Here is a 25,121-nt window from a genome sequence, read left to right as displayed (position 1 = left end):
GCATGATAAATCTGGAGCAAACCCAAGGCACAGCGGGCAGGACTATGGCCCTGGGAAGTGGCACTGCTGCCAGCCCCAGGGGATCTCTGCCGTGCTCCACGTGGGGTGGGTGTCGGGAGGGTGCCCCTCTGTCATGTGTGCTGCCACCGTCGTGATCGCTGCCCTCAGCTGGGAGGGAAGTGGGGTTCACGAGAAGTTCTGAAAGGTTTCTCTGCCAAATGGCATAGCTGGGTGGTTTTTCCATGCCCCTGCGTTCCTCTTTTGGGGTTTTTGTGATAAAAGACATTACGCCCTGCATCCGATGTGCCAGCTGGCTCGCCGTTAGAGGTGCACGAGTGTGAGTGATGAACCCCCATGGGCTGAGCAGCACCAACCCTCTGCATGAAAACAGGCCTCCAATCTGCAGCCAGTCAGATCTTGGTGCACATTTTCCCCATTAATGACCGGGGCAGAGACCACGTCCTGCAGCTGGACGTTTTTTCCATTCTTCTTGCCTGAAGCCCTTCTGTAATCTTAATGGAAAAGAAATCCTCCCTCCCCGTCCACCCATTCGTTATTGGAACTGCTAAACAGTCATCTTCAGCAGCTCTCTAATAAAAGGATGTCAGTTAGATGAAGCCCTGGAGAGCCGAGCTGCTTATGGGGAGCTGTTTCAACTTGATTCCTTGCCGGCTTTTTAATATACTTTAATACAGTTCTGGTCCTTTTTCTGCATGGTTTTTCCCCATCAAAGCTTATCTACCCTGCTCTGTTGTCTTACCATCACCTAGCTTTGCGTTGGGCTTGGGGGAAGGGGATGGTGCACGGCGCAGCGGAGATCTCGGTATTTATATCACAGATGCAAATTGGCGAGTGGCTCGGCTCTGGCCAGGTGGTGAAAAGCTCTGAGGTTAAAATTCTGGTAACGAACGTGCTTGCGGCACCGCAGCCGCTCACTTAACAGGCTGCACTTCCTCGTTTGTTTGTCTGTAGTTTTATTTGTTTGAACGTTGCTCTGGAGCGTGGGATCACCCTCAGCCTGCTCGCACCTCACCGTGCCGTGCTGTACGGCTCCCACCGCCGTTCTCAGGCAAATCCATCCCGAGGTGCTCAACAGCAAAAAAAAAATAAAAGGCAGAAGGGCAGGCGAGCTGTCAGGAGAGCAGACAGAGGAGGAAAAATCATGGGCAGATGTGCATTTATGGGGTATTCTGGGCCCTGCCAGGAGGCAGCACTGAGGATCAAGGTGTCCTGTGCACAGCGCGTGGCTCTCCGGAGCCGCCAGGGACATGCTCTTGGAAAGACTTGATAAGATGTGTGTTTGCTCTGTGAGATTTATGGACAGGCCTGGCCGAGCTTCCCCTTCTAATATTTCATCTAATGTTCCTGTTGGTGCCGGGGAGGAGAGGCAGGAGAGCCTGGCAGCACCAGGGGACACGAGCTGCCAGCCGCCTGCCCTCTGATGGGGACCAGCAGGGCCATGCTCGTGCCTTGGCAGCTCCATTTTTCATGCAGAAACGTGCGGTGTTTTCCCAGGAAGGGCAGAGAAAGGGTCCCGCAGGAGTGATGCTGGGTTTGCCACTTCCCATAGCACATAGGTTGGGTCCTCACTGCTGGAAACCAGCGCAAGCACGCTGGTTGAGCTGGAGCAGGCTTGATACGTTGAGCTGGGCACCCATGGGTGCTGAGATGCCAGCTCTGCCTCACCCTCCGGTGGCTTTCCTGGAAATCCCGGCTGTGCCATGGGTGCAGCAGTGCCGCAATATCCCCGATGGGACATGCAATTAATTTAGATCACCTGTACCATGAAGGCAGTGGCTCGGCTTAGGGGTGCTGAGGCTCACCCCAGCAGCTCTGTTGGAGTCCCCAGAGGGCAACCGTGCTGACACTGTCACTGTCACTCGGCCCTGCTCCGTCCCCGTTTGTCCCCAGGCTCAGCAGGAGAGCAGCTGCGGAGCCCCTGGGGGAGCAAAGACATCATTGAGATATCTGCAGGCCCATGGGGCTAATTGCTTTCGACGTGCCCCATCCCTTGCTCGTGCACCATGGAAGAGTTGTTCGGGTCCGTGCTGTTAACCCTGTTCGGGCTGTAATGAAGACATCCCACGTCCTGCATGGGCAGAGCCGGGTGATGATCGTGTGCTGCCCGTGCTGGTTTTTTGTTTTTTTTGGGGGGGATAAACTGGGGTAAACCAGGCTCAGACCCACACACAACATGAAGGAGAAGGGTGAGAATACGTGGGAATGAGCTTCTTGCAGAAGGATCCCAACAGAAATCACTTGAGTGGCTGGTTAATAAAAGTTTTAATAAATGCTGAGTTGTTTCGGTGTGCGGCCCGTCGCTTTCATCCGTGACTGTACAAATATCAGTGCCATCACCCACTATTGTGCCTGCGAACACTTATTACTGATAACGCTGGTATCTGTTGCAGTAGAAAGCACTCCATGAAAAATACATAAGTGGGGCCTTTGTTAGGAGAGCGCTGCCGCCGCTTCTCCCCGCTGCGATAACCGGCTGGGGCATTTTGCTGCGTTTTCCCTCTGTGATGCAGCGATCCCTATTTTTGATTTCTCTCCCTCCTTAACCCCTCAGCTCCCTTCTCTCGCAGCTCTCGTTCCCCAGGTGGGATTGATCCCAGGGTGATGGGGACAGGAGACAGCTGGAGTGAAGGGGGTGGGTCTGGGCTGGGGCTGGTCCCTGCTTTCTGGGCAAAAGCAGGGAGGAAAGGAGGAAAAAAGTTTGTGGGGAAAAAAAAAAAAAAAAGCTTTAGAAGACCTTTTTTCAACATGAGCCAGTTTGTCCCCATTTCCCTGCCCTCTTCTCCATGGATATACTTATTCACAGTCCTGTTTGGTATCGGGTACCGGCCGGGGTAAGTGATCCCGTGATAAATATTGCAGAGGAGCTGATGTGGGGCCGCTCGGGCTCGGGTTTGTTGGTGCCCAGAGAGCCAGCCCAGGCTGCTGCCGGGAGCACCCTCGGTGTTCGCATGGAACTGACCGCCCCTCCCCAGGTCTGGCAGGAAGGGTGGGGAAGAACCCCCCGATCTCGTGTCAGCTGAGTGATGGAGAGCCCCGATCACAGTTCCCGTGTTCCTGGCGTGCCTCGTTTGCTCCGTGGAGCTGCATTTCATGGGATGCACCAGCTGGAAAACACGTCCTGCTGATGGTGAGGTCCCTCTGCGGTGCTCTTGGACCAGCTGGTGGGGGGAGAATCCCAGCTCTCGTGTGACCTGCAGGGTGCCTGCGGATGCTGCGGGATGAGCTGTGTCCCCGCTGGGGCTACCAGGTGACACGGGTCACCCTGTGGGGTGAGTCTGGAGGTGGTGACCCCGGGGTGGTGCAGCCCTGGTCCTTTGTCCCTGCAGGTCCCAGCCCATGTGAAACGCTGCCAGCTCTGTGCACCGAGCCCTTGGGCTCGCTCAGCATCACTGTACGGGATGGTGCCAGCCAAAAAAAGCAATGCTGAGGCTGTGGGGCTGTGGCAGGAGCAGGATGAAGCTCAGAGCTGTGGGGTTTTTTTGGTTTGGGTGGATCCTGCTCAGCCGCCCCTGTGGAGCTGTGGTGCTGGAGCCACCTCGGTGGCTTCTTGCCCTGCCAGGGTCAAGCCCCAGCCTGGTCACCGCTGCTTGTGGAGCCCCCCGACCTCTCCAAACCTCATTTATGGCCAGCTAGGGAGAGAATTTGCTTAGTTTAACGTTTACTTTGCAAATGTAATTTCAGAGAGGGGGAACACTTGCATAAATATACATACCTCGTCTCGCCGCCTTGTTCCTTCTAGTCACTCAGACATGTGATTTTACTCCTCCAGCTGTAAAGCCGAGCGTGCGAGTGTTAAATTGTTAAATAAGTCAAACATAATGATTCGAGTACCCAGCATAATGCTTCAAAAGCGCAGGATCTGAAATCCGACACAAGGCGCGCGGGCAGACGCCTTTGTGGAGATGGTACTCCTGAGGGGGCCGTCATTTTGACAGGAATATATTTTCCCCCCTTTTCCCTCCCGCAGCCCCGTCTCGCACGGGCTCGATGCTTTCGTGGAAGTCGCGTCCGCACGCGGTTCGTTTGGGTGTGGGATTATTCAACCCTTTCAGCTCCATCCCTGCGGATCCGCAGGCTGATGGAACGATACCCGCTCAGCTCGGTGTGGGGGCCCAGACACAAAATGAAAGGTTTTGTTTTGTTTTTTTTCTTTTCTGAGGGGCAGGCCGAGCTGCTTATCTCTTGGTAGCGCTATCAAACACGGCAGCCCAGGCACAGTGTCTACATCTGGCCAAAATATGTCGTGGGGGGGGGGGGGGGAAAGTTGTTTTGAATAAAACCTCGTCCTTTGTAGCAGATGGGGAAATACTCATTAAAACTGAATTTTCAGTGACATTTTTTGCCCGAAGACGTAAAATGGTCTGTCTGAAAGTTTGTGGAGTCAAAAGAAACATTCCTTTTTGTTTTCCTTTTTTTTTTTTTTTTTTTTGTTTTCATTTTTATTGGATAAAAACGAGACGCTTATTGGTATCTTTCAGAGCAGAAAGAAATCTCTCATTTCTGCTGCCCGACTTCCCAAAAGCCGAGGTTTTTGCCAGGCTGAGCTTTTCTCTGAGGCCTTTAGCAGCTGCGGTGGGCACGTGGGGCTGCTGGAGCTGGCTCTCGCCTGGCTTTTTGGGGGTTTCACGCTATGCAAAGCGCCTCGTGCAGCGGTCACCTCAGTTGCTTTGCTTGCTGGTGGCGTGGAACCAGCACCACTTTTATTGCAAAAATCTCTCTTTTGGACCCGTAGCACCAATTCGCAGGAGTGGCTTTTGGGATGGGGCGTGAGGTGTTGGCCTTTACTTATAATGCTCTCCAGACCTCGCAGGCCCACCTGTGTGGGGCCAGCGATTCCTGTTCCCCCATGGGGGTCCCCGTGGCAGGCATCCCCCTGGCTGCAGGGCCCCCTTTGTCAGCGGGGTTCCTTCACAACCTCAGCCCTAAATACTCCATCCCGTGTTGAAGTGGCCCTACATTCACACACACAGATTTATCCCTTTTTTTTTTTTTTTCTCCTTCCCCCTGCAACCCAAGCCTGACCACAGCACCACCCAGCTGCTCTTTGTCTCCAGTGACTGATTAAAAGGCTGGAGGAGAGAGCATGTGGTGGCTGGAGCTGCGCTTTCCGCCCTGTGCCTCACCGTGTGATTACGCCTGTGTATTTTTGGCATCGCTTCCCCGTAACGGGGCTGGAGCTCGCTCTTTACAGCCTATGTAATTTTAACGTGGCATGCTGAAATTCACCGAAGCTTCTGGTTTCCGCAGATTCCGCTTTTGCTCAATCTGTTCTTATTAATTTTTAAACACTCGCGTTTCAGCGGTAGATAAACAGCTGGTGACACCTCCGGAGCCGCGGAGCTCTCCCAGCACAGCCCCCAGGACCTCGCTGCTTCAGGGTGCAAGCACTCGCCGAGCCCTGCTCCCACCCATCCCTGAGCCCAATTTGCTCTTTCTGCCCTTGCCCAATTTGCAGCCAATTTGCTCTTTCTGCTCTTTCAAGCCATTGCATTTTGCTATGGTCAGAAGGGCCAAGCGGGGCTCGTGGTGGAGCATCCAGCTGGGGATTCTGCCCGAGCATCCCTGACAAAGCTATTTACATTCCTCAAATCACTGCCTGAAAACATCACGCCTGATCCTTTCTGTCCTTTTCTTTTCTCGAAGGCAGCCAAGATCTAATCTTTGATTTTTTTTTATTATTTTTTTCTAACAGCTGCATGGATTTGCTAGGTCTGCAGGGACCCTTAGATCATCCTGTCTCACCCTCTGTACAGTAGTGACCGTGGAAACCCATCCAGCTTCCCTTCCGCCCCGTAATTTGTGAGCTGTGACTGTACACATCCCACTGAGGGAGCCAATATTTCGGACGTGTTTCACTGCAATTCTTTCACCTGCCAGCTTGCAGCGCGTTGTGAGCACGTGGCAGTAAGTGTGGTGTCTGCAGAGGCAGCTGGATGGAGCGGAGACTAAATTTAACCAGTGCCACCAAATCAAAGCCCTTTATGGGTATATTTATCCACCATTGCAGCACAAGCAAGGACTGTAGGTTTTGGCTATCAGTGTCTCTGGAAAGCTACCTTGTGGGTTTCTTTTTCATCAGCCCAAGGCTCCTGCCTTTCTGCAGGGGTGTGCATTCACAGACAGAATGGTATCAACGCATTTATTCCCTGTCACAGCTTTTTTGTGGAAGCAGGTAGTCGTGTACTGGACATACCCGTGCTCATGGTGCTTTTAGATTATCCTCAATAACCTGGAAAAATCAGGCAGTTGTTTCTGATGGGAAATTTCCTGTGTCCTCTGCAAGGGAGGAAGGAAGCAAGGTGTGTGCTCTGCTGGCCTCTGGGAGCGCATCTTCCAGGAATCCTGCATCCCTTCTTCCTTTGTTAGAGAAACTTGGGGAAGGGGATAAAATGCCCCATGCTCAATGAAGGCAATGCTTTTGGGAAAAAATAGTCATAACCCGAATTAACATTTCATAAGTGTGGAAAGTGAGGTTTGCTTCCTCGTGCCCCGTGCTTGAACTGTCGCACCGTGCTCGAGGTGAGCTTTCCAAAGGTTGCCGGCTGCATATGAGCACAGGGCCTTATATTTACACATAACCGAGGCTGAAGCAGGCAGCTCTGTAGCACGGAGTGATTTCTCAGCTGGAAGAGCAGTTTTCAGGGTCACGGAGCAGGCCCCGGTGATGTGAGGGGCTGCGGCTGCGAGCCAGAGCATCGCCAGCAGCCGGGGGCTTGAAGCCGTTTACCAGGCGTCAGTGCTGAACCCAAGGGAGAAGGGCTGGGACCTGGGTGGCTTTGGGGAATTTTGCTTGGCAAGCCAGCTTGTAATAACAAGAAAAAAACCCAAAGTTTACAAGGTGCTTGTCTCCTCTCTGGTGGCCAAGAGAAGATGGTAGTTAATGAAATGAAGGCTATGCTTGCTTTCCCATGCTTTGTCATCTAGCAGCCGCTCTTTCTCTTGCTTTATCTACTTATTTCTTTATTTTTATATTCTATTTTTTTCTGCTTGATGTCGCTTTGGGTTTTGAGATGCTGGAGGCAGGGCAGCAGGAGCCACATCCCTCTGTCATGTCACCACCAGGGCAGACCAGGGCGGCTCAGGAGGTGGAGGGCTGGTTTCCTCCAGCACACATCATGCTGCTCTTCTGGGCTTCTGGTACTCGATGCTGTGCAAATAAACACGTTTCACCCACTTGGCGAGCCAGGAGCAGCCCAAAGGGCCTTGATCCTAATGGGGTTCTCGTTGCAAGCCCTGGGTCTGGTGCAGCTGCAGGCCTGCACACAGCATCAAACAAATCACAGCAGCCGTTTGCAGCCACATCCAAAAAGCTGTCTTTTAGGATGCACTTGAAAAACTGCTATAGCTCCCTACATCCTTTGTGTACTTTCAGATTACAGAAATTTATTTGAGCTTAGACAAATTTAAACTGCTCTCCCCAGCGGCTTGTGATGGTGAAGCTGCAGCAGCAGAGCTTCGGGAGGGGCTTTGCTAAGCCAGAGCTGCAGGGGCAGAGGTGGGAGCTGTGCTCTGCTCAAGGTGCAGCACCCAGCTCACAGATGAGGTGCTGCTGCAAGATGTTGTGGGCTCAAAGCCAGAGAAATCAAAATGGAAAAGCCTCCACTGCTTTTGGAGGACTTGCACTAACCGGTGTCTGTTAGCCTGGCTCAAGCTCAGAGCTGACCCCGTATGTTTGTTCGGTGCCAGGGATTCCTCGGGCTGTGCTTGGACTCTCTGAGCCACAAAAGCTCAGTGTGGCAGCAGGGGACAAAGCTGTCCCTGTGCCTGCGTGCACGTATCCAGCTCCTGGTGCTGGCATCTCCTGCCTGGGTTACTGCTCTGGTGCTGGGGGGTTCAGTGTGGTTGGAGAACCACCCGTCTGCGTGCCACGGCCGTGCCTGAAGTCAGGGGGATCTGCAAAATCCAAATAACTGGCTTTTTGGCGCCGTCGCTAGTGTTCCTCTTAAATACTGCTGCACTTTTTTCTTTAGCAGCTGGAATAAAGATGAAGGAAATAAGCCGAGGAGAATTTCAAGCCCTCTCTCTTCAGTAGGTAAATTGCCATTGTGCGAGTGAATTGGTTTCATATGGATGCTTCTGATTTCTCCCTGCATATGTTCATAAGCCTCTTTTGTGCTCCATATGCTTTTCTCTGACTGCCCAAATCCATTCCAGTGCAGAGTGGACACGGGAAGTTAAAGGTATGTGAAAATCTGTAATATTTTCTGCTTACATCCAAGGCCTTGATCAAGAAGGATTAAAGCTAATGCAGGCTAAAGCCAGTTTCTCGGAAGCGGGTTGGGATATCCCTGTCCTGCATCCGACTCGATGTTCTTTCCATCTGTTCCGACAAATCCAATCAGTGCTGGGGGATGGGGAACATCCTTTGGGCATCACGAGTTACCGAGTCCAGGAAAGTCCTTGAGCACAAGGAGGGGCGAGATTGCAGAGCGGGAGCCTTGCAAGCTGGGGGGGAAACTTAACCAAAACTGCCCAAATCCAAATGTTTAACAAGCACGGCTCATTTCTACCCCAAGTTCAGCCTGTTGTGGGCTTTCCTATGGTGCCAGATGAGCGCCTCTGCCTGGAGCTGCTTTTTGTAGCACGATGGCTTGGCCACCCTGTGACTTCTGATATTTGTCAGTGCTTTGCAAGGCTCCGAGCCCTGGGGGCAACACCGAGAGGCTTTTCTAGAAGCTCCAAAGCCTGTGGGGATGCATTCCTGCCTGCCTCGCAGGGAAATGTTGCCGCTGGTGTTTCCTCCATGTGCTTGCACAACTTTGTGCACCTCCGTGGTGGCTTGCTCCTGCGTGCCAACAGGAGGTGATGGAGCTGAGCTCTGCATGGCCCAATTAGCCATTGTAAATGCATTTACCAGCATTTTAAGCTAATTAGCATTCAGGGCTTTTATTTTTTTTTTCTTTAAGCACAAAGGGCAAAGTGCCCAGCGCTTGTCACAGAAACTCTACTGGTTTGTACAGGTTGAGGTCAGGGCTGTTGGAGCCCGCATCTTCCTGCATGTTTCACGTCCTCCCACGCTTGAGCCGATTCCATCACAAACTTGCTACCTGCTTGTCACTTCAAAGGGAAGCGGGGAGGAGATGCAGCTACTTACTCATTGCAGAGCTTTTTATTTGGCACCCTGTTATTGCTCTGTGACAGCCTTGCAGGTGCCCCTGGAGCGCAATCCTAACGTCAGCCTCCTTGATATCCGCGGGGATGTCCCGGAGCCTGAATGCCTCAGTGGGAATTTTTGGCTGCTGGGAACATCAGTGCCACTGCATCTGTGCTCACACTGTGCTTGTGGAGCTGGAGCAGGGGTCTGGGTGACAGCAGCCCCGTGTACAGGCACCACAGCAGCTCACCTGCACGCGGGCAGTGCTGGGCAGCAAGTAGGGGCATCGTGGGGCAGTGCAATCCGTAAAGCTGGTGAGGGTTTGGGGGGAGATTTTTGGCCCTTTCCCAGCTGTCATACCTCCTGCCCACCCCCAACGAACCTGGCCAGCAACTCTTTTTCTGCTAAAGGCTGGTTGATCTCCTCCTCCTTGCTTTTGGGGTCAGCTAATGCCGATCTCCTGGCACGCTGCCGCCCCGTCACCCTGCCTGCCTTCATCCCGAGCTGCTCGGCATCCTTCCAGGTTAATTAGTTAATTACGGATCCACTACATTGCTAATTGGGGCTGAGGGAAGGAGCCAGCTTGGCCAGGCGAGGCACAGAGCTGTGGAGCCCTGGCACGTGCCGGTCGGTGCCACCACCCCAGCGGCTTCTGGCTCCTTGATTCACCCCATGGCCGGGCACTCACCTAGGTGTCAGCTCTAGAAGCTCAGCCAATTCCTGGCTTAGCCACCATTGCTTACTGTTCCCTTTTTTTTTTTTTTTTTTTTTTCCTTTTTCTTCCTAATTTCCAGGAAAGTGTTGTTCCCTGGCTTCATCAGCTTTGTTTTCAGAAGGATGTACGTTTTTAGCCAGCTTTTGTAACTCTTACAAGGCTATACAAATGAACCCTCTCTGTTTTTCTTAGAGGCAATTTTGCAACGTCCTTGATCTCAGGGAAAGCAGCCAGCCCCTCGTCCCAGACTCCCCCATGCTCAGGCATTTCTGGGAATCCTCCTCATCTCTGGGCAGCTGGCAGGAGGATGCTGAAATCTTCGTTTTGCCTCCCATCTGGTTCCCATTGCCCAATTGTATTCCGTTATTGCTCTGCAAAAGCGGAACGTGGCTGGCTCGGGCTTCACAGACCAGCAAAGCCAGCCTGCACTTGGACAGGCTGGGATCACACGAGCAGTGAGGGCCAGCAGCGAGGGGAGGTGACACAGCGGTCCCTGGGCACTGCTGGCACATTGGAGCCCCCCAGGGACACGAGGGTTGTGTTCAGGGGGAGAGGAATGCCCAGGCAGCTCTCCTGAACGGACTGATGGTCAGAGAGAAGTGCACGGGTGTGAATGAAATTAAAATCTCCATCAGCACGTGTAAAATATCGCATCCTCCTCCACCTTCTGGACAGCAAGACAGGACAAATCCTCTGCTAAAGCCAGTCCAGGATGGCTCTCCTGTGTCTGTCCCATTGGGGCATTTGTCCAGTTGCCATCTCCGACAAGCCAAGGATGTTCCTTGTGGTTTGCTAGGAGGGACGGGGCGCCCTGCGAGCCTGCTGTTTACCCACATGTCCCTCTGATCCTCGGCTCGTTTCACGCACTGCTGCACACCAGGGCTAAGATGGTTTCGGCTCCTGTTTAATTAATGCTGTTCCGTATCATGCAGAAATGTGAGATGGCTGGTGCCACCTTACACCCACACTTGTGGCATGTTGGTGACTCATTCCCAAGTCAGTGTTTAGAGGTGCTAACAAGCTTTTCCCACAAATAACTTTTGGGACATGGAAGCTTTTCGTTTGCCTTCCTTTCTCGTGCTAACAGCTGGCTTATTTCCAATGGCTTGCAACTTCTGTGCAAATTGACTTTGCAGGAGGATGTGGAATTGGAAAGTCGCCTCCCCTGTGACCATCTGAGTCACACCACCGGGTTTTGGGGGACCTGATGTGCACGACAGCCCTCTGGGACCTCCCGGAGCGTGCTGCTATGGGCAAAGTCATCTCTTGACATATTCCCAGTAGGAAATCTCCTGTATTCCCCTGCTGGAGGTGCAGCGTGCTTCCAGCAGCACGTACAGTCTCAGTGCCTGCTGGCTGTGGTGTTAGTTCACTTCCTCAAGTGCTTGGATTTTTTTTTTCCCCCACTCTTTTAAAGTCCCACCAAAGCTGGCTCCCCGCTTCAGTCGTTGCCAGGATGTCAGATAGTGATGGCAGAGGTAACTGCATGAGACAGAGACTCAGCATCCGTGTCGGAGAGGAGAGGCCATTAGGTAGCAGAATAAGTATTTATTGCTGTTGTGTTAGAGGCACTTGGCAGTGTAAAGAAAGCCTCGAGGTTTGTTTCGGGGCATTGATTTCTGTGCCTGGGGGCGGTGAGGAGCTGCACGGTGCATCCAGCGGCACCTCTTGGTACTTCTGCGTGTCGACCTGCCTTGCTCTTGCCCTCTCCTGCCTTTGCCTCGTTTCTGTGTCCCGGGAGGTGAGGGACCTGCTCTGTGTTGGTCCTGGCTCTGAGGGTTGGCTGTGGGATGGGGACATCCCTATTACAAAAGGAACCGAGGAGCACAGGTGCCTCCTTATGGCCTTAGGGACCAGGGACTAAGAGGTGAATGAAAACATTCCCTCCAACACCGTGTGATAGTGAAAGACAGGTCAGTGCCATAAATATGGGAAAGGGGCTGTATGTGTCAGGGAAGCTTCTGACAGCATGGTACAGTGCAGAGCTTTTCTACCATTAGCTATAAATCCACCTGAGTTCCTCTTTTCTCCTCCTTGTCAGGAGATATATCGGCTTTTGCAATGCCTGCCCACTGTTGTAAGGCTGCACAAGAACAGATGCTGCCCCCAAATTCCTCGAACGAGGCATGTTGGAATGATACAAGACCTGTTCCTACTGCAAATCAGCAGAGACTTTGCCAGTGACTTTGATGAAAGCGTATTTGCATCCCCAACACTTAACGTGGGCAAATCATGGGCTTAATGCGGCATGATGCTGGCTTTAATAACCCTTTTTTCAAAGGACCAGCCGAGCAAATCCATACTCCCTGCCCGCATACCCAGCGGGGCGATGCTGATCGCCTCGGGATGGCCTCTTGGACCTCTCAAGTGAGGGCTGTAAAAGCCCTGTACACACTCAAGCCCTTTATTTTTAATTACACCTACACAGGTGCCCTTTTCTGATGGAGTCCCTCCCCTGCCGCTCTGCAAGGAAATAACGCAGACCTTTGGTGCACCCTCCTCCTGCTTCCTCGGAGGAGTTGTTGGTTTGGGTAAAGGTGCTTTCATCTGGAAAGCGCATCTCTGACGAGGCACTGCTGTTAGGGGGCTTAACCTCATTATCCTGAGAGGTGTAATCGCTTGTCCCTGTGACCATAACGCAGCCTGACACGGGCGCTCTGAGCTGTGGCTAAGAGGTCTCGGGGACAATCTGTGTCAGATGCTCACTTCAGATTGTTTTAACCCTTTGCTACTCTCGAGATCAAGATTCCCTTTAGAAAAGGAAGGTCTGGCTATCCTTGATGAATTTTGGAAGCAAAATCTAGCTTGTGTCTGCAGATCCTGCTCCCAGCGTGCAGACTGGCTGCTCAGCTAGGAGTCCAGCTTGCCGTGAGGCTGGTGGCGTTAGCATCCCTGGTGAGCTCTCCTCCTAATCAGCATCTGGGCTTTAGGATTGCATTTACCACTTGAAAACAGCCCTTAATGCTTCATGCACAGCTTTAAGAGGTCAGGGGAGCTGCAAACCTGGAGGTCCTATCCTGTCTTAGCAGTGCTCTCAGTGCAGGACAGGGCTGCACCCGGAGATGTTAGTGCAAGGAATTCCCTGCGACATCTGTGGGATGCTCAAGGGGCAGCAGACACCAGCTGTAGGTTTAATGTTTGTTGGGCTTGTCGGGCCTTATAGGTACTGTGCAGTAGCATGCAGAGCGTAAATAATGGATCCGGAGCAAGCAGGTTGTGTTTTAGCTGCGCATTTGGGGCTGGCTCACATGCTCTGGGGCTCACAGAGTGCTGCAGGACGCGGGGCTGGGTTCCCCGAGGTGTTAGTCATGGGAGAGGCGCATGCAAAAAGGCAGTGATGGGAAAAACTGCTGGGGACACTTTGGTTTGCAAATATCCTGCCTTGGCTGTGAGCCCCCGTGTGCACGTGGAGCTGGGTGCGAGGTGCTGGGGTGGGTGCTGGGCCCTGGGGGTGCAGCGATGCTCCCCGGCAGGTGGGTGGGCAAAGGTGTGCAGGGACCACTGCCACCAGCACCACGAACTGAGCTGTCTGGGGCACGTCCTGCTGGCGCCTCGCAGCAATCTCACAGCTGCTTTGGTTTGGCAGCCTTGTCCCTGCACCTCTTCACGATGCTGGTGTTGCTGTTGGATGCCGTTACCCAGCTCAGCACTAATTGAGCCAGCTGGTATCCAAGCTTGGGGTCTGCTTCCCAGCCACACTGAGGCAGGGGATTTGGTCTGAGGATTTTTAGTTTATTTTATTATTTTTATTTATGTTTCGTTCTATTTTATTTGCCCTTCCCGAGTTTAGGTGTCAAATCTTTCCATGTGATTTCGGGCTCTGAAACCTTTCCCCCAAGAAGCATGTGCACAGAGGTAGCAACATCAAGGTTTCTGCCCAGGCTTATCGCCGCTGTGCTGAGCTCCTGCCTTCATCCAAAGCAAATACTCTTGTTCTGGGAACACACGACGACCTCGCTAGGGTCTGCACAAGCCACAAGCCTGGCTCCAGCCCCTGCAGCTTGCTCCTAACTGCAGGGTTAGGGAGTTCCTCGTATGCAAAGTGTATTCCAGCCCAGCTGCCTCGGGTTGTTTTTGCAAATAACGAGAGTTTATTTTAGTTTTCTCGATGTGCAGAGATACCGCTAGAAATAAACAATGCTGGAGGAAATAGAAGAGCAGTAAGCATATTAATTTATTTTTTGTTTTGTTTTAGTTTATTTTTAAATCCGTAATTCCTAAAAGAAAGCATTGGCTCTAAGGAAGATGAATATTAATGGTTTTCTTACGGTGTGGGGCTTTTGCTGGTTTGGTTTGTTTGTTTGTTTGCACAAATCCCATTTCTTTGCTCAGCCAGGATCTGTGCAAAGTGACCGGTGAATTCGAGGAACCTGGCTTGAGACCTGCTTTTGTTTCTGGAAGCGCAGAACTCGGTGCCTTTTGAACATGAGGCTCTCCGTGAGGCCTGTGGTGCTCAGGCTCTGAAGCCATGTCCCTGGCCCTCCCGCTGCCTTCCTGCTCGGGCTGATCCACAGCCACGCTCTTGTACCGTGGGGCACGAGGTTGGTGAATGATCAGCTGGATTGTTTGGTTTGGCTCATGGCAGCAAACCCGAGAGCTGGAATGCCAGGAATGCAGAGAGCGTCCCTCACCCTGCCCGGGGAAACCACCAGGGATTTCCCAACCCAGTGCAGGTCAGCTGCTGGAACCAGTCTGTGGGTTACGGCTACCTCTGCCTGCACTTTGTACCCCCAGAGCTCTGTTCCTGGCATCTTGTTGTCACCTTAGACCTAGCTTTTACGGCAACATGTGCACACTGAGCGCGGCTTTCTTGGAGGAAGTTCCGCTGAGAACTGGATAAAGTAATAATAATAATAATAACCTGCATGAGACCTTATTTAAGCCTACAGCCCGCCTCCTCCCAGAAGACAAACGCGCCCATACAAGTGTGTTTTTCCCAAGCAGAGTGTAGAAATGACTCTGCAAAACCTCCCCCTGCCGGTACTGGGCACGGGGCTTTCCCCTGGGCTGCGGGATGGGGCACGGCACCGGGCTGTGCCATGGGCTTGGTCACTGGAGCCCTCTTCAGCATGGTCCAAGGGAGCTGTACATTTGGGAATTGTTGCTCAAGGCTCCTGGTGTGTTCCTGTAGCACTTTGAGGATGCTGCAGCCTCCTCATGGCTTCATAGGTTCGAGCAGTGGGGATGCCCGAAGGTCTGAACGTCTGAAGTAATTGGCATAAATCATCGGGGAGCTGATAAGAAGTCTGGGGGCGTGTTGTCTGCCTCGGGAAACAAAGCTTCTGCGTTTCCAGCCTGCCTTAAAGGAAGGGGGAGGTATAAATAACTGGCGAACTGTAATTCCACTTAGTGTCATGTCTGTATTAGCTGTGTTAATATGTCCTAGAACTGCAGGAGCAACTAAGCCTCGGATGAGATCAGGGACTCCTTGTGCCAACCGCTGCTTGGCTGCATAGCGCAGCAGTTCCTGCCCTGCCTAATAGAAAACGATAGCCGGGAGTGGCAGGAAGTATTAACTGCGTTTCTCAGCACATAAGAACCTGTTTTATGGGGAAAATGACACAGTTTAGCAAACACTTAAGGATTTACTTACTTTTAAGAATGCTGTTTAATCCTGTTGAAATTGAAAGGATTACTTGTTCTTAAACGCACGCTTCGTGCTTCCCTGGCTGGTGCTGGCACAGGAGCTAGGGTTGTGCGGGGCTTTCCTCGCCCCCAGCTCCTCCTTAGCGAAAAATAAATAAATTCCTCCTTGGAAAAACCCTGCTGAGTGCTGGACAGTCACTGCTCACTCTTGTTTTTGGAGGTGTAAGGCTTCTTTGTACCCAATCCTTCTCAGAAAGTGGGTCGCTTTGCTGCGGCCCTGAGCATGGATTTGGAGCCTGATCACAGGCAGGCTCACCCGGAACAGGTCCCGGGCTTTGATGTGCCAGGGTGCTCAGAGATGTGGGGGTTTTGTGAAAGAACAAAGCAAAAAGCCCTGGCGTGGAGAACAGCGTGCTTCTCTTAGATTTCCCTGGAAGTCAAACCCTCATCGTAGCTGTCTGAGTCATAAACTGATCTCTGGACTGTGCGAACCTAATAACAGAGGGTAGATGAGACTCACCCGCTCAGGAGGGGATGTCCCTGGGGCCACACGGTGCCCCCAGCCCCTGGCTTGTGGTCCCTCCAGCTGGCAACCGGGCTCTGCCTTGAGTCTGTGGACAATAATGGGCTTGGTGCCACTTCTCGCCCAGCCTGGGTGCAGTCAGTCTGGCAGGATTTAGAGGTGGGATGCTGAAGCACAGGGGTTTAATAATACGGGCAGAGCGGTCTTTTAGGTTGTTGATAATTTGGGGAGTAAGACCTGACTTCTTTGAGTCCCAGTTATGCTTTAATGATTAGGTTTGCTGTTTGAAGGGCGATGTTACCAGAAGTCATATCTTTGCTTGACACTTCCCAAAACCAAAGCAAACAAGAAACGGCCAAGACAGGACTGTGAGAGGGACCAGGAGAGCCAGGCTGGCTCAGTGCCCCCCCAGGACGGAGGTGGGAATCTGGTGGGCACCTGCAGCATGCTGGCCACAGAGCACGTGGCCAAAGCACATTTTGTGGAGGAGTTCAACCTTTGCCCGTGCTTCTTTTTTGTTAGATTACAGTAAAATGGGGAACTTCGCTGCATTTACATTTGTGGGGCTACACTTCTGCTGGAGGAGCTTTACGGCTCCTCTTCTGGTTGCCCGGTAATTATGGGCCGTGATCAGCAGCTCCAGGGCATCGCTGGAAAAGGCAGGCAGGCGGGGATGGTGTCCTGATTGCCAGCCAGATGGGATCCCGAGGGTGAGAAATAGGCCAAAACAAGCTCATGACAACCGTGGCAAAAATGATGTTTTGTCTAATTAAAAAAATCCCTTATCCATATCTTCTGATTAGAGGGAACTGTCAGGGGTAGCATCTTATTTAAATAAATAAATAAATAAGTGGAAGGCTGTTTTGGTAATGCTCTGTTTTGTTAGAAGTATCATACGGGGGACGATAAAGGCTCTGAGGTGAGCAGAAAATCCCCTCTTGCTCTGTGGCTCCTCTCTGTGCTAGATGCCCATCGGGGACATTTTATACCAGGGCGAAACTTGGCCAAGGTTTGCCATTCACAGCGTCTCATTTGCCTCGTTGAATAATTCAGCATCTCTGTTCTCCGAGTGGAAGTCGGCTGCAAAATGCCAGGCTGTGGCTGCTCCTTTGTTGCTGCCCTGACTTTGGGTCCGAGTGTGGGGACAGGAGGCCAAAAGCCAGGACAGGAGGAGACAGGTTTGGAGCACGAAGCATCGGTTCTGCTGCAGCCGGAGGAGCTGAGGCTCAGGGGCATCCAGTGGAGCCACATGTGTGCGTCCCCCAAACTGAGCTTGGGGTTTGCACACAGAGGGAAGGATTTGCATGGGGATCCGTGATCCGACTCTGGTTGGCATTTTTGGGTTTAGGTGCGGGGCAGCTCCAAATCTCTGCAGTGTTCGACTTCATCTGCTCAACGGAGAGCCTGGGGTTGAGTGCCCTGGGCACGGGGACCTTTCCTGAAGTCCTTTACGTGCATCCCAGACACGGGCACCTCAATTCATTCCAGTGGGCAGGAAACCATTACAAAAATAATAGGTTTGTTTTTCATTCTAGCTTGGAAATGATGAATATCACTAAAATTTGTAGTTTGGGATCTTTAAGTGCCCGAAACCATTCTTTGTCTTCACTTAAAACCCTGAGTAGCAATTAAAAAAAGGAGCGTGCATCAAAAATGAGAGTTCTCAGAAAAAGCTGGTGTCTTGATTGTGATGCTGGTGAAAATATTTCATGCTGAACCCCTCCTGTCTGCTTTCTCCAGAAGAAGGCAACGGTCTGCGCTCAGCTCTGACCTCTTTGGTGCCTCTTTATGGAAGTGTGAGTAGTCAAAACCTTTCAACGTCGGGACGTTTGCCTTGAAAAGAGGTGGTAGAATGAGGCACGAGGCACTATAAACCTTTTGAAATAAAGCACAAAGTAAGACATTTTTTTCCCCAGTGGTTCTCAATGCTGCATAAAACCCATTGGAGCAGGTCTGGTGGTATTACAGGAGCTGCAGGACCGAGCTTCCCTGGGTGACGCTGCTGGATGTGTATCTTTATAGCTGAAGGTTAAGGGTCTTTTATGCTCAGTGGTAAAAGCAGAAGCGGTGTTTGCTCAGAGAGTATCCTCCGAGCCCTGACGGTGATGTGCTGTGACACTGATGGGGGCACTGGAGCACATCCATTTCAGTGGATGGCTGTGGGAGCAGAAAGCTCAGCCCCAAATCCCGTGCTGCGGGTCCTCAGGTGCCCTCCTGCCTTGCTCTGTCTTCAATAAGCACACCAGGATTTTTTTTTTCTCTCATTTCCAGGTGATCTCGGCAGTATCCAGGCTCTCCTTCCACAGTATTGCTCAGACCAAAGGAATTAGGTAAGATCCTTTCGATGTGATACTTTAAATGTTGTACCTCTATATATACTCATAGCATTTAATCGCATCAGAAACATCAACGGGACTGGGATAAATTAGGGTTAAGCAGACACTGAGGATGTAAAAGCACCTTGCCAGCTGCTCAGGAATAGTTCAAAAAGAAAAAAAGAAGTGAAAAAGCCACAAAAATGTAATGCACCAGGGAGGGACAAAGGGTGGGGTTGAGTTTGTGGTGATGGAGGCTTTGCTTTGGTCTCCTCTGCTGCTGCCAAGCAATTCCCCTTGTCCCAGGAGGTCAGAAATGCCCATCCCCTTCCTTGCCACCCCCTGTCCCTGTCCCCTGGGCTCACACCCGCTGTCCTCCCAGGGACTTGGTGATGTTGGGAGCTGCAGGAGTGACCCGGATTCGCCAGCAACTGGGAAATCTCTTCCTGGGGTGAGAAAGGCACCTGATGGCTGCCTGTCTGATGGGGTCAAATAAATGGCCTGGCCTCAGCGAGAGCTGCCTGCTGCACCGGCTGCTCCTGCCTCGAGCCCTGGAGAAGGGCTTTAGGAAAGCAAACAGCCCCATCCAGCAGAGCTCTGACCCGCTTTGCTCAGTTCAACCCAATTTGTTTGCAATTGGTTCCCTTGTTTGCGTGCATTTATATTATTAATCAGGCAGCGTCTGCTCATTAGGCTGAGATACAACTGGGAAGAGTTCTCAGCCTGAAGAACCTTTCCTCCCTTCTTTTTTTAATTGGTAGTTGTTTTTTTTTTCCCTTTCCCCTCCGTCTCCTATGCCCCAAGCTGTAAAACACTTGCTTTTTTTTTTTTTTTTCCTTGGATCTTGTCTTGCTGCTGTTCTGATCAGGGTGTAGCATCACACTGGGCTGTGGCTGCGTCCTGGGGCCAGCCCCAAACTGTGGGGCCAGCTTTGGGGTTTAGGACTGGATGAAACCCCCCCTTTTACTCCTAGCCCCGCCACCCATACCAGCCACCCCACACCACGATTTTTACGGCCTGAACTTTATTTTCTTAACATCTCGCTTTATTTTTCCTGCCTTGACTGCACTGATATTGCTGGAGGGGAACAGCTTTTCACGTGTAAAACAAACTCTGAGTCTTCCCATCTGTTAAATCCAAACCTGACAGATCCCACCCGGAGCGGGGGGAGATTCGGGGAGCGAAGGAAAGCACACGGAGGGATAAAGGCGTGCTCTAAGTTAGGGGATATTTATTATCAAGGATAGCCCAGAGTCCTGGGGAAGGTTGGTTTGCTGCTCGGGATGCAGGCGTCTTGTGGATGTGCTGATTTTTTCTCGTTCATTTTACAACCAGCATTTACAGTCCCCACTAAAATCCCTTATCTTGGAAGCCTTTTGGCACCGTAATTACACAAGAATAGCAGAGAGCTTAGCGGGGCTTTGTGTGTAGCTCTGTTTTCCCTGCGTATTAACCCTGCTCCTCCTCCCCATTGTAAGCACAGAAAATGCTCTCCCTCCCTTCAGCCCGAAAATCCCCCGACGGGGCTGTCTCTTCCCATCACCGCCGTACCCCACAGTGCCAGAGCCCTCGTTTTGCCCATTGCTGCCAGGTTTTTTTTTTTCTAGCTAGATGATTTCTTGCTGCACCGTCACCCGAGCCAAGGTGAGAAGCTGATCTCAGATGAGTTCGGTCAATCCGGGGGAATCTGCTGTAAATTAATCAGCAGCCCCAGCTCCCCAAGGGGACTGCTTGCTGGGGTCCCTTGCTTTCCCTCCGGGGAGATGCTGCCATTAGAATAAAGAGGAAAAATCTCGTTGGCTTAGGCACAGTGCTCAAAAAAACACGCTAAACACTGTGCAGTTCACAGTATGGATGCGGGTCTGTATTTTAGGTCTAGGGCTTCAGGATGAGGCAAATTAAGAACGAAATAAGTCCACCAGCCTATTACATGTCCTTAAGTAAGTTCTATGGCATGCAGGGTAGAAAAATAAAAATCAATCTTCTATGCTGTTCAGTGAAGAAAATGTAAGTCTTTCTGGCTAATAATTTGTGGATTCATGACCCTTGCCAGAGAATGCCTGTTTCACAGAGTAAATCAGATAGCTATCAGGATAGCTCTGTGGAGATGACAGAGTGTTTCTTCCGAGGAACAAGCTACAAGCAGCAGAACATGGCAAAAAAACGAGCGTGAGTGCGCTGTGCTGTTTGCAGTGCTCTGCGAGGGCTGGACATAATCCAGGGTGGCTGCAGCCCGCGCAGCACATCTCCTGCTGCCCTGCTCTGCTCTGCTCTGCTCTGCTCTCAGCTCCAGGTTTCAGAAGTCCCCTGCAAAGCAGTGGCACCTTTTGGCACGTGGCATCACCGATGAACTCCCGGCAGGCTGCTGGATGCTGAAATAGAGATGTGGGAGGCCCTTGCACGAGGCTGTTGGTGCAAACAGCGTGGATGCTCTGGGTTCCCACTAGTTCAGGCAGCGTGTAGTCCCAAGGGCTGCCACTGGCTGCTGCACACCTGCATCATTTTTGGATGCGTAAGAAGCCACTCAGTGATGAGAGCCTTGTTGGAGTCTCCTTGAAAAGGGCACGTCTTCTGGCTTTGAGTCCATCAGAGAGAGGAAAGGCGGTTTTGTGGAGGAAGAAGCGTGCTGAAGGAAGGGGGATGCACACCGTTGTGTGCAGATCCTGGCTCTGCCCCCAGGTGCTGGACATGGCTCTGGGAAATCCCTGAGATTTTTTTTTATTTTATTTTTGTCCCCAGACAGCTCCCCTTCGAGCTTCCTCAAGCAAACTCTCAGCTCTCAGGAGGACAGCAGGACTTCTTGCTGCAGATCCCTGTAAATAAACCAGGGTTTTCTCCTGGCAGCTTGGTTTCTTGAAGCCTTTCCCAGCACAGCCCTGGTCGCTCCCCCTTGCCCATGGTACTCCTGGCCCCGGCTGCCTGCACCTGGTGCTGGCGAGCTCCTGGGGCTGAGTGCGAGCTGTGGGAGGGGGACCGGGTGTTTTCATCTCCCCGAGATGCTTGTTTTTCCTGGAAGCGGAGTTTTGCAAGCAAAGCAGGAGGTTAAGGAATATTGGCTCATGCTGCCTGCATGCATTTTTAATGCGTGCGCAGGGAAGCCATCTGAGAACGGGAAGGGGTTCGCGTGCTCAAAGGCCTTTTACCGAGGTCCTTAATCTAAGTAAATCCTTTAGATATGAAGCGAGCCTCTAAGTGACTTTCTTCAGAAGGCATGGCGGTTAATAAAATAGATTTTAAAACATTTGCAAATGGGGAGGAGGGGTAAAGCAGCATTTGTCAAGCAGACGGGGTCTCCAGCGGGCACAGTGGCGGTGCTTTAGCTGTGCAGGGGGATGAAGAGGAGGAGGAGGAGGATGGCTGTGTGGGGCCCCCCCCCAAGAGAGTGGAGTGCTGCAGCCACCTGGTAGCACGTTTGTAAAATAAATTGTAGGGATTTTTTTGTTTGCTTGTTTATTTGCAAGGCTTTGCTTGCAAAGGCAAGACAAACACAGCGAGGCCAGCCTGCCAAAAAAAATATTATTTGTATTTGAACAAATAAATAGGTAGAAGCCAAAATGCCATGTCTCTTGGCTAGTAACCTCCCTGCGTGTAGCACCCCCTGAAATCCCAGGCTGTTGGTGTTGAGCCAGCTTGGTGTGGTGCGATGAGAGGCTGCAGCAGCAGGTCCCAGCACCCTGCCGTCAGCAGGGATTTAACCCAAAGATTTCCCAATGACCCTGCTTTGTGAGGCTCAGCACTGCTCGGTTTCGCCCAGGTAAACTATTAAAACAGACTGCCGTGCCTAAAATGAGGTCTGCAGCCTTATCATCCCCAGAGTTCCTGTGCTTAATGGCTTGCCAATAATATCAGGGTGTGTGTGTGGGCTGGGAAGGGAGAGCCACGAGCATCCTGCCTGTGCTTTCATGGGATTGTAATGCTGCTGTCAGCACGACAATGCCTTCCCTGCCCGAGCAGAAGGGAATTTATCAATTAAATCATCCTGGGGGTGATGCAGGGGCTGTTGGGAGGTGCTAAACATGCTCTGAGTCCAGCCCCGTTGCTCTTAACATCTTCATTTCCACAGTGCAAAGGTCTCCCTAAGGTAACGAAGAGGCTTCCTATGAGGTCAGCAGAGATCAGGTCTGGGAGCTGGGGTGGGAAGGCACAAGCCCAGGCATAGCTGGTCAAGGAGACATTCCCCTAGCTGTCCTGGGGGAGAGGAGGGGAGTAGTGGAAATACTGGGGGGATTTGCAGACTCTCCAGCACGATGGATGCTGTATTCAGGCTGTGGGCCCCCCTCCCCAGTGATGGCAGCTCAATGCAGGAGGCAGATCCAGCCGTGTGTGAAAAAGGCAAGCAATTAAAGTCGCTAACAATTAAGTCCTGGAGTGTCTTCAGGCAGACGCTGGTGGGAAGGTAGCTCCAGACCTCTCCTCCCGTACGGCTGCTTTTACAAGGGCTGTTGTATTCATCGCCAGCGCGCTCCCTGTGATTGCGCTCTGCCCATTATATTTTTTACTGCTGTTGTGTATCCGTTGTACTCACTTTAAGTGTTGCTATAAAATGGATTTAGAAGGCTGTGTAAGGAATCCGTGTCCTGAAAATTGCATGCTGTTGCTGTGCAGCGTGTTCTCGTGCTCTGGGGAGTCTGGGACTGGGACACAGCATAAAAATACACACCTGCGTTACCCGAGCTGATAAAAACCATCCATACCTGTCCTGGGGCTCCTTGCAGACATCTGCCTTGCTGAACATCAATCCTGAGCAGCCCAAAACTGCGGAGATTTAGCCACAGACCTTGCAATTGTGGGGTCAAGTGGAGATGGCTTCCTGTGATGCGGACAGACCTTCACTAGGAGCCCCATTTGTCCACAGGCAGGACCCTTGGCTAAGAGCAGTTCTCTCCCAGCTAAGACATTTTCAGCACATTTATTTTGGCAAGCATGCATCCTTGCAGGCTCACTCCTAAGAGAGGCTGAAAAATCTCCCTGACGTGTTTTCATGCAAGGCCGCTTTGTAGGCCGGGGAGGTCACCCCGTAAGAATCTGCTAATGGGAGCAAAGGCAATTTCTCGCCCCCTCCCCACCAGCAGCCTTGCGTAATGCAGGTACAGCCCTGAAGTGAACAGCTCAGCTTAGTGGTGAGATCTGGGGCTTGCTGGCTCTTTAGGTTCACCAGCCTTGTCACGGCTCGTTGCCTTGAAGGTGCTGAGCTTCCCTCGGGGTCCCTCCCTGCCTCGCCTCCCACCTCTGGGTGCGATGGCAGAGCACCCACAGCCTTCTCCTCTGCTTGGTGTCAGCACATGGGCTGGTGTGGGGAAGGCTGTGCTGAAATTCGGTACTTTCCCTAGGCCTGCAGAGGGGTTTCAGGCTCAACAGATCCAAAACAGGGGCGGGGAGGTGGGCAGCTGCCAGCGCTGGGGATGTGAAGGTTCAGGATCGGGTCCTGCCTCCTCTCGGGGCCAAGCCACATCGCTTTGCACCCCTCTGGCGAGGGGAACGCACATCTTTTGGTTCCTGATGGAGCACAGGCAGTGCTGTTGAGGCCAGGGGCCAGTTTGGGTCTGGCTGGTGTTACACAGCAGGGCCCTGTCTGGGTGGCTGTCCTGGCACGCACCTGGGAGCAGGCAGGAGTATGAATTTGGGGAGAGATTTGTCATTATTGGCGAGCGCTTCAGAGGGCTGCAGCTGCTCAGGTACAGCAGGGAAACAGCTGCTCGGAGTACTGAAAGATTTCCTCAGGCCGCTTTGCCGCATGTTAAGAGCAAGGCTCAGAGAGATTTGCAAATTCAGGCAATCGAGGAGCTTTGCGGGGTGTAACTAACTATTGTGGGGTATGATTTGTCCTCATGCTCCCAAGGAGACCAGGGGGAACATGCCCTGGGGATGGGCTGCTGCCCTCCCCCAGCACTGGGACATGGGAAGCTGGCACTGCCCGTGTTTACCATGCTGGCCGTTGATTTTCAGCCACAATGTTTTTAAATCAGGCTTTTTTCTGAGTCAGAGAGCTGGACCACATCCCTTCCTAGGGATTGTTACCCCAGAGGGTACTTCTCTTTGGGAACGATGTTTCTGGATTCCCCTTTTGATTTTACCCATCTGTTACTGTCAAAGCGGAGCTGAAGTGAAGAGGAAATCGTGCCACTTTCCAGAGCGAAGCATTGCTGCATGAGAATTTTTTTTTAAAAATGCGATAATGTGTTGAAACATAAAATTATACGAGCTGTTATTTTCTTGTCTCATAGTCTCCAGAAATATTTGGTTCAGATTCGAGCTAAAGATAAATCAGGGCATGCAGCTAACCCTTGGGCACAGTGCAGTTCGCTGTGCTGAATGCTGTAAGTACTCTCCTGCAAAATCATCATCTTTGTGTTATCTGATTATGTAGCTTGCTTGCTTCCCCGCTGAATTTCTATCAGAATTAATCTTGTGAGAATTTCTGCGAGTTCCAGACCACAAATAAAAGCAAATCATAATTTTTCAGAAGACGTGTCTAAAATTTGGCACAGCACGAGGTGCTTCTTTCCAGAGATGAGTAATGTAACACAATAGCATGATTTTAATTAAATTCAGCAGCTTTTGGTATGCTCCGATGTGTCTTGTTCTGCGGGGAGAATTGATTCCATCCTGCTTTAGAGAATCGGACATTAAGAGCATGCTTTTTGTGTGTCTCATAGCGCTTGACCAAAACCATTCCCCGAGCTTGTTCCCATCTCACAGAGGGGAACCAAAGCTTGGGGAAGTGCCCGGCGTGAGAGCAGAGCTGGGGAAGGAGCTCTGGGTCCCCCCGGTCAGCTCACACCCACCTCTCGCTGCAGCCATAAATCTCTCACCCCCCCGAAGCCGATGACGGACGCGTTCTCGGTTGCATGCAAACATCTTGCAGAA

The 25,121-nt window shown here is 51.9% G+C and overlaps 1 protein-coding gene across 2 annotated transcripts in view; it reads left to right on the top strand.

Annotated features, from left to right (window-relative positions):
- VAV2 (vav guanine nucleotide exchange factor 2) overlaps positions 1-25,121 on the top strand; it is a 123,554-nt gene that overhangs the window by 60,524 nt on the left and 37,909 nt on the right. For both annotated transcript variants that reach the window (XM_084494303.1, XM_084494304.1), the window contains exon 3: positions 18,211-18,269. In XM_084494303.1, coding sequence (XP_084350429.1) covers positions 18,211-18,269 — 59 coding nt within the window. The remainder of the gene's footprint in view (positions 1-18,210; positions 18,270-25,121) is intronic.

The sequence above is a fragment of the Aythya ferina genome (assembly GCF_964211825.1).
Source record: "Aythya ferina genome assembly, chromosome: 20".
Lineage (NCBI taxonomy): Eukaryota > Metazoa > Chordata > Aves > Anseriformes > Anatidae > Aythya > Aythya ferina.
Note: the sequence above shows the minus strand (reverse complement) of the source record. Positions and strands in the feature narration are given on the sequence as shown.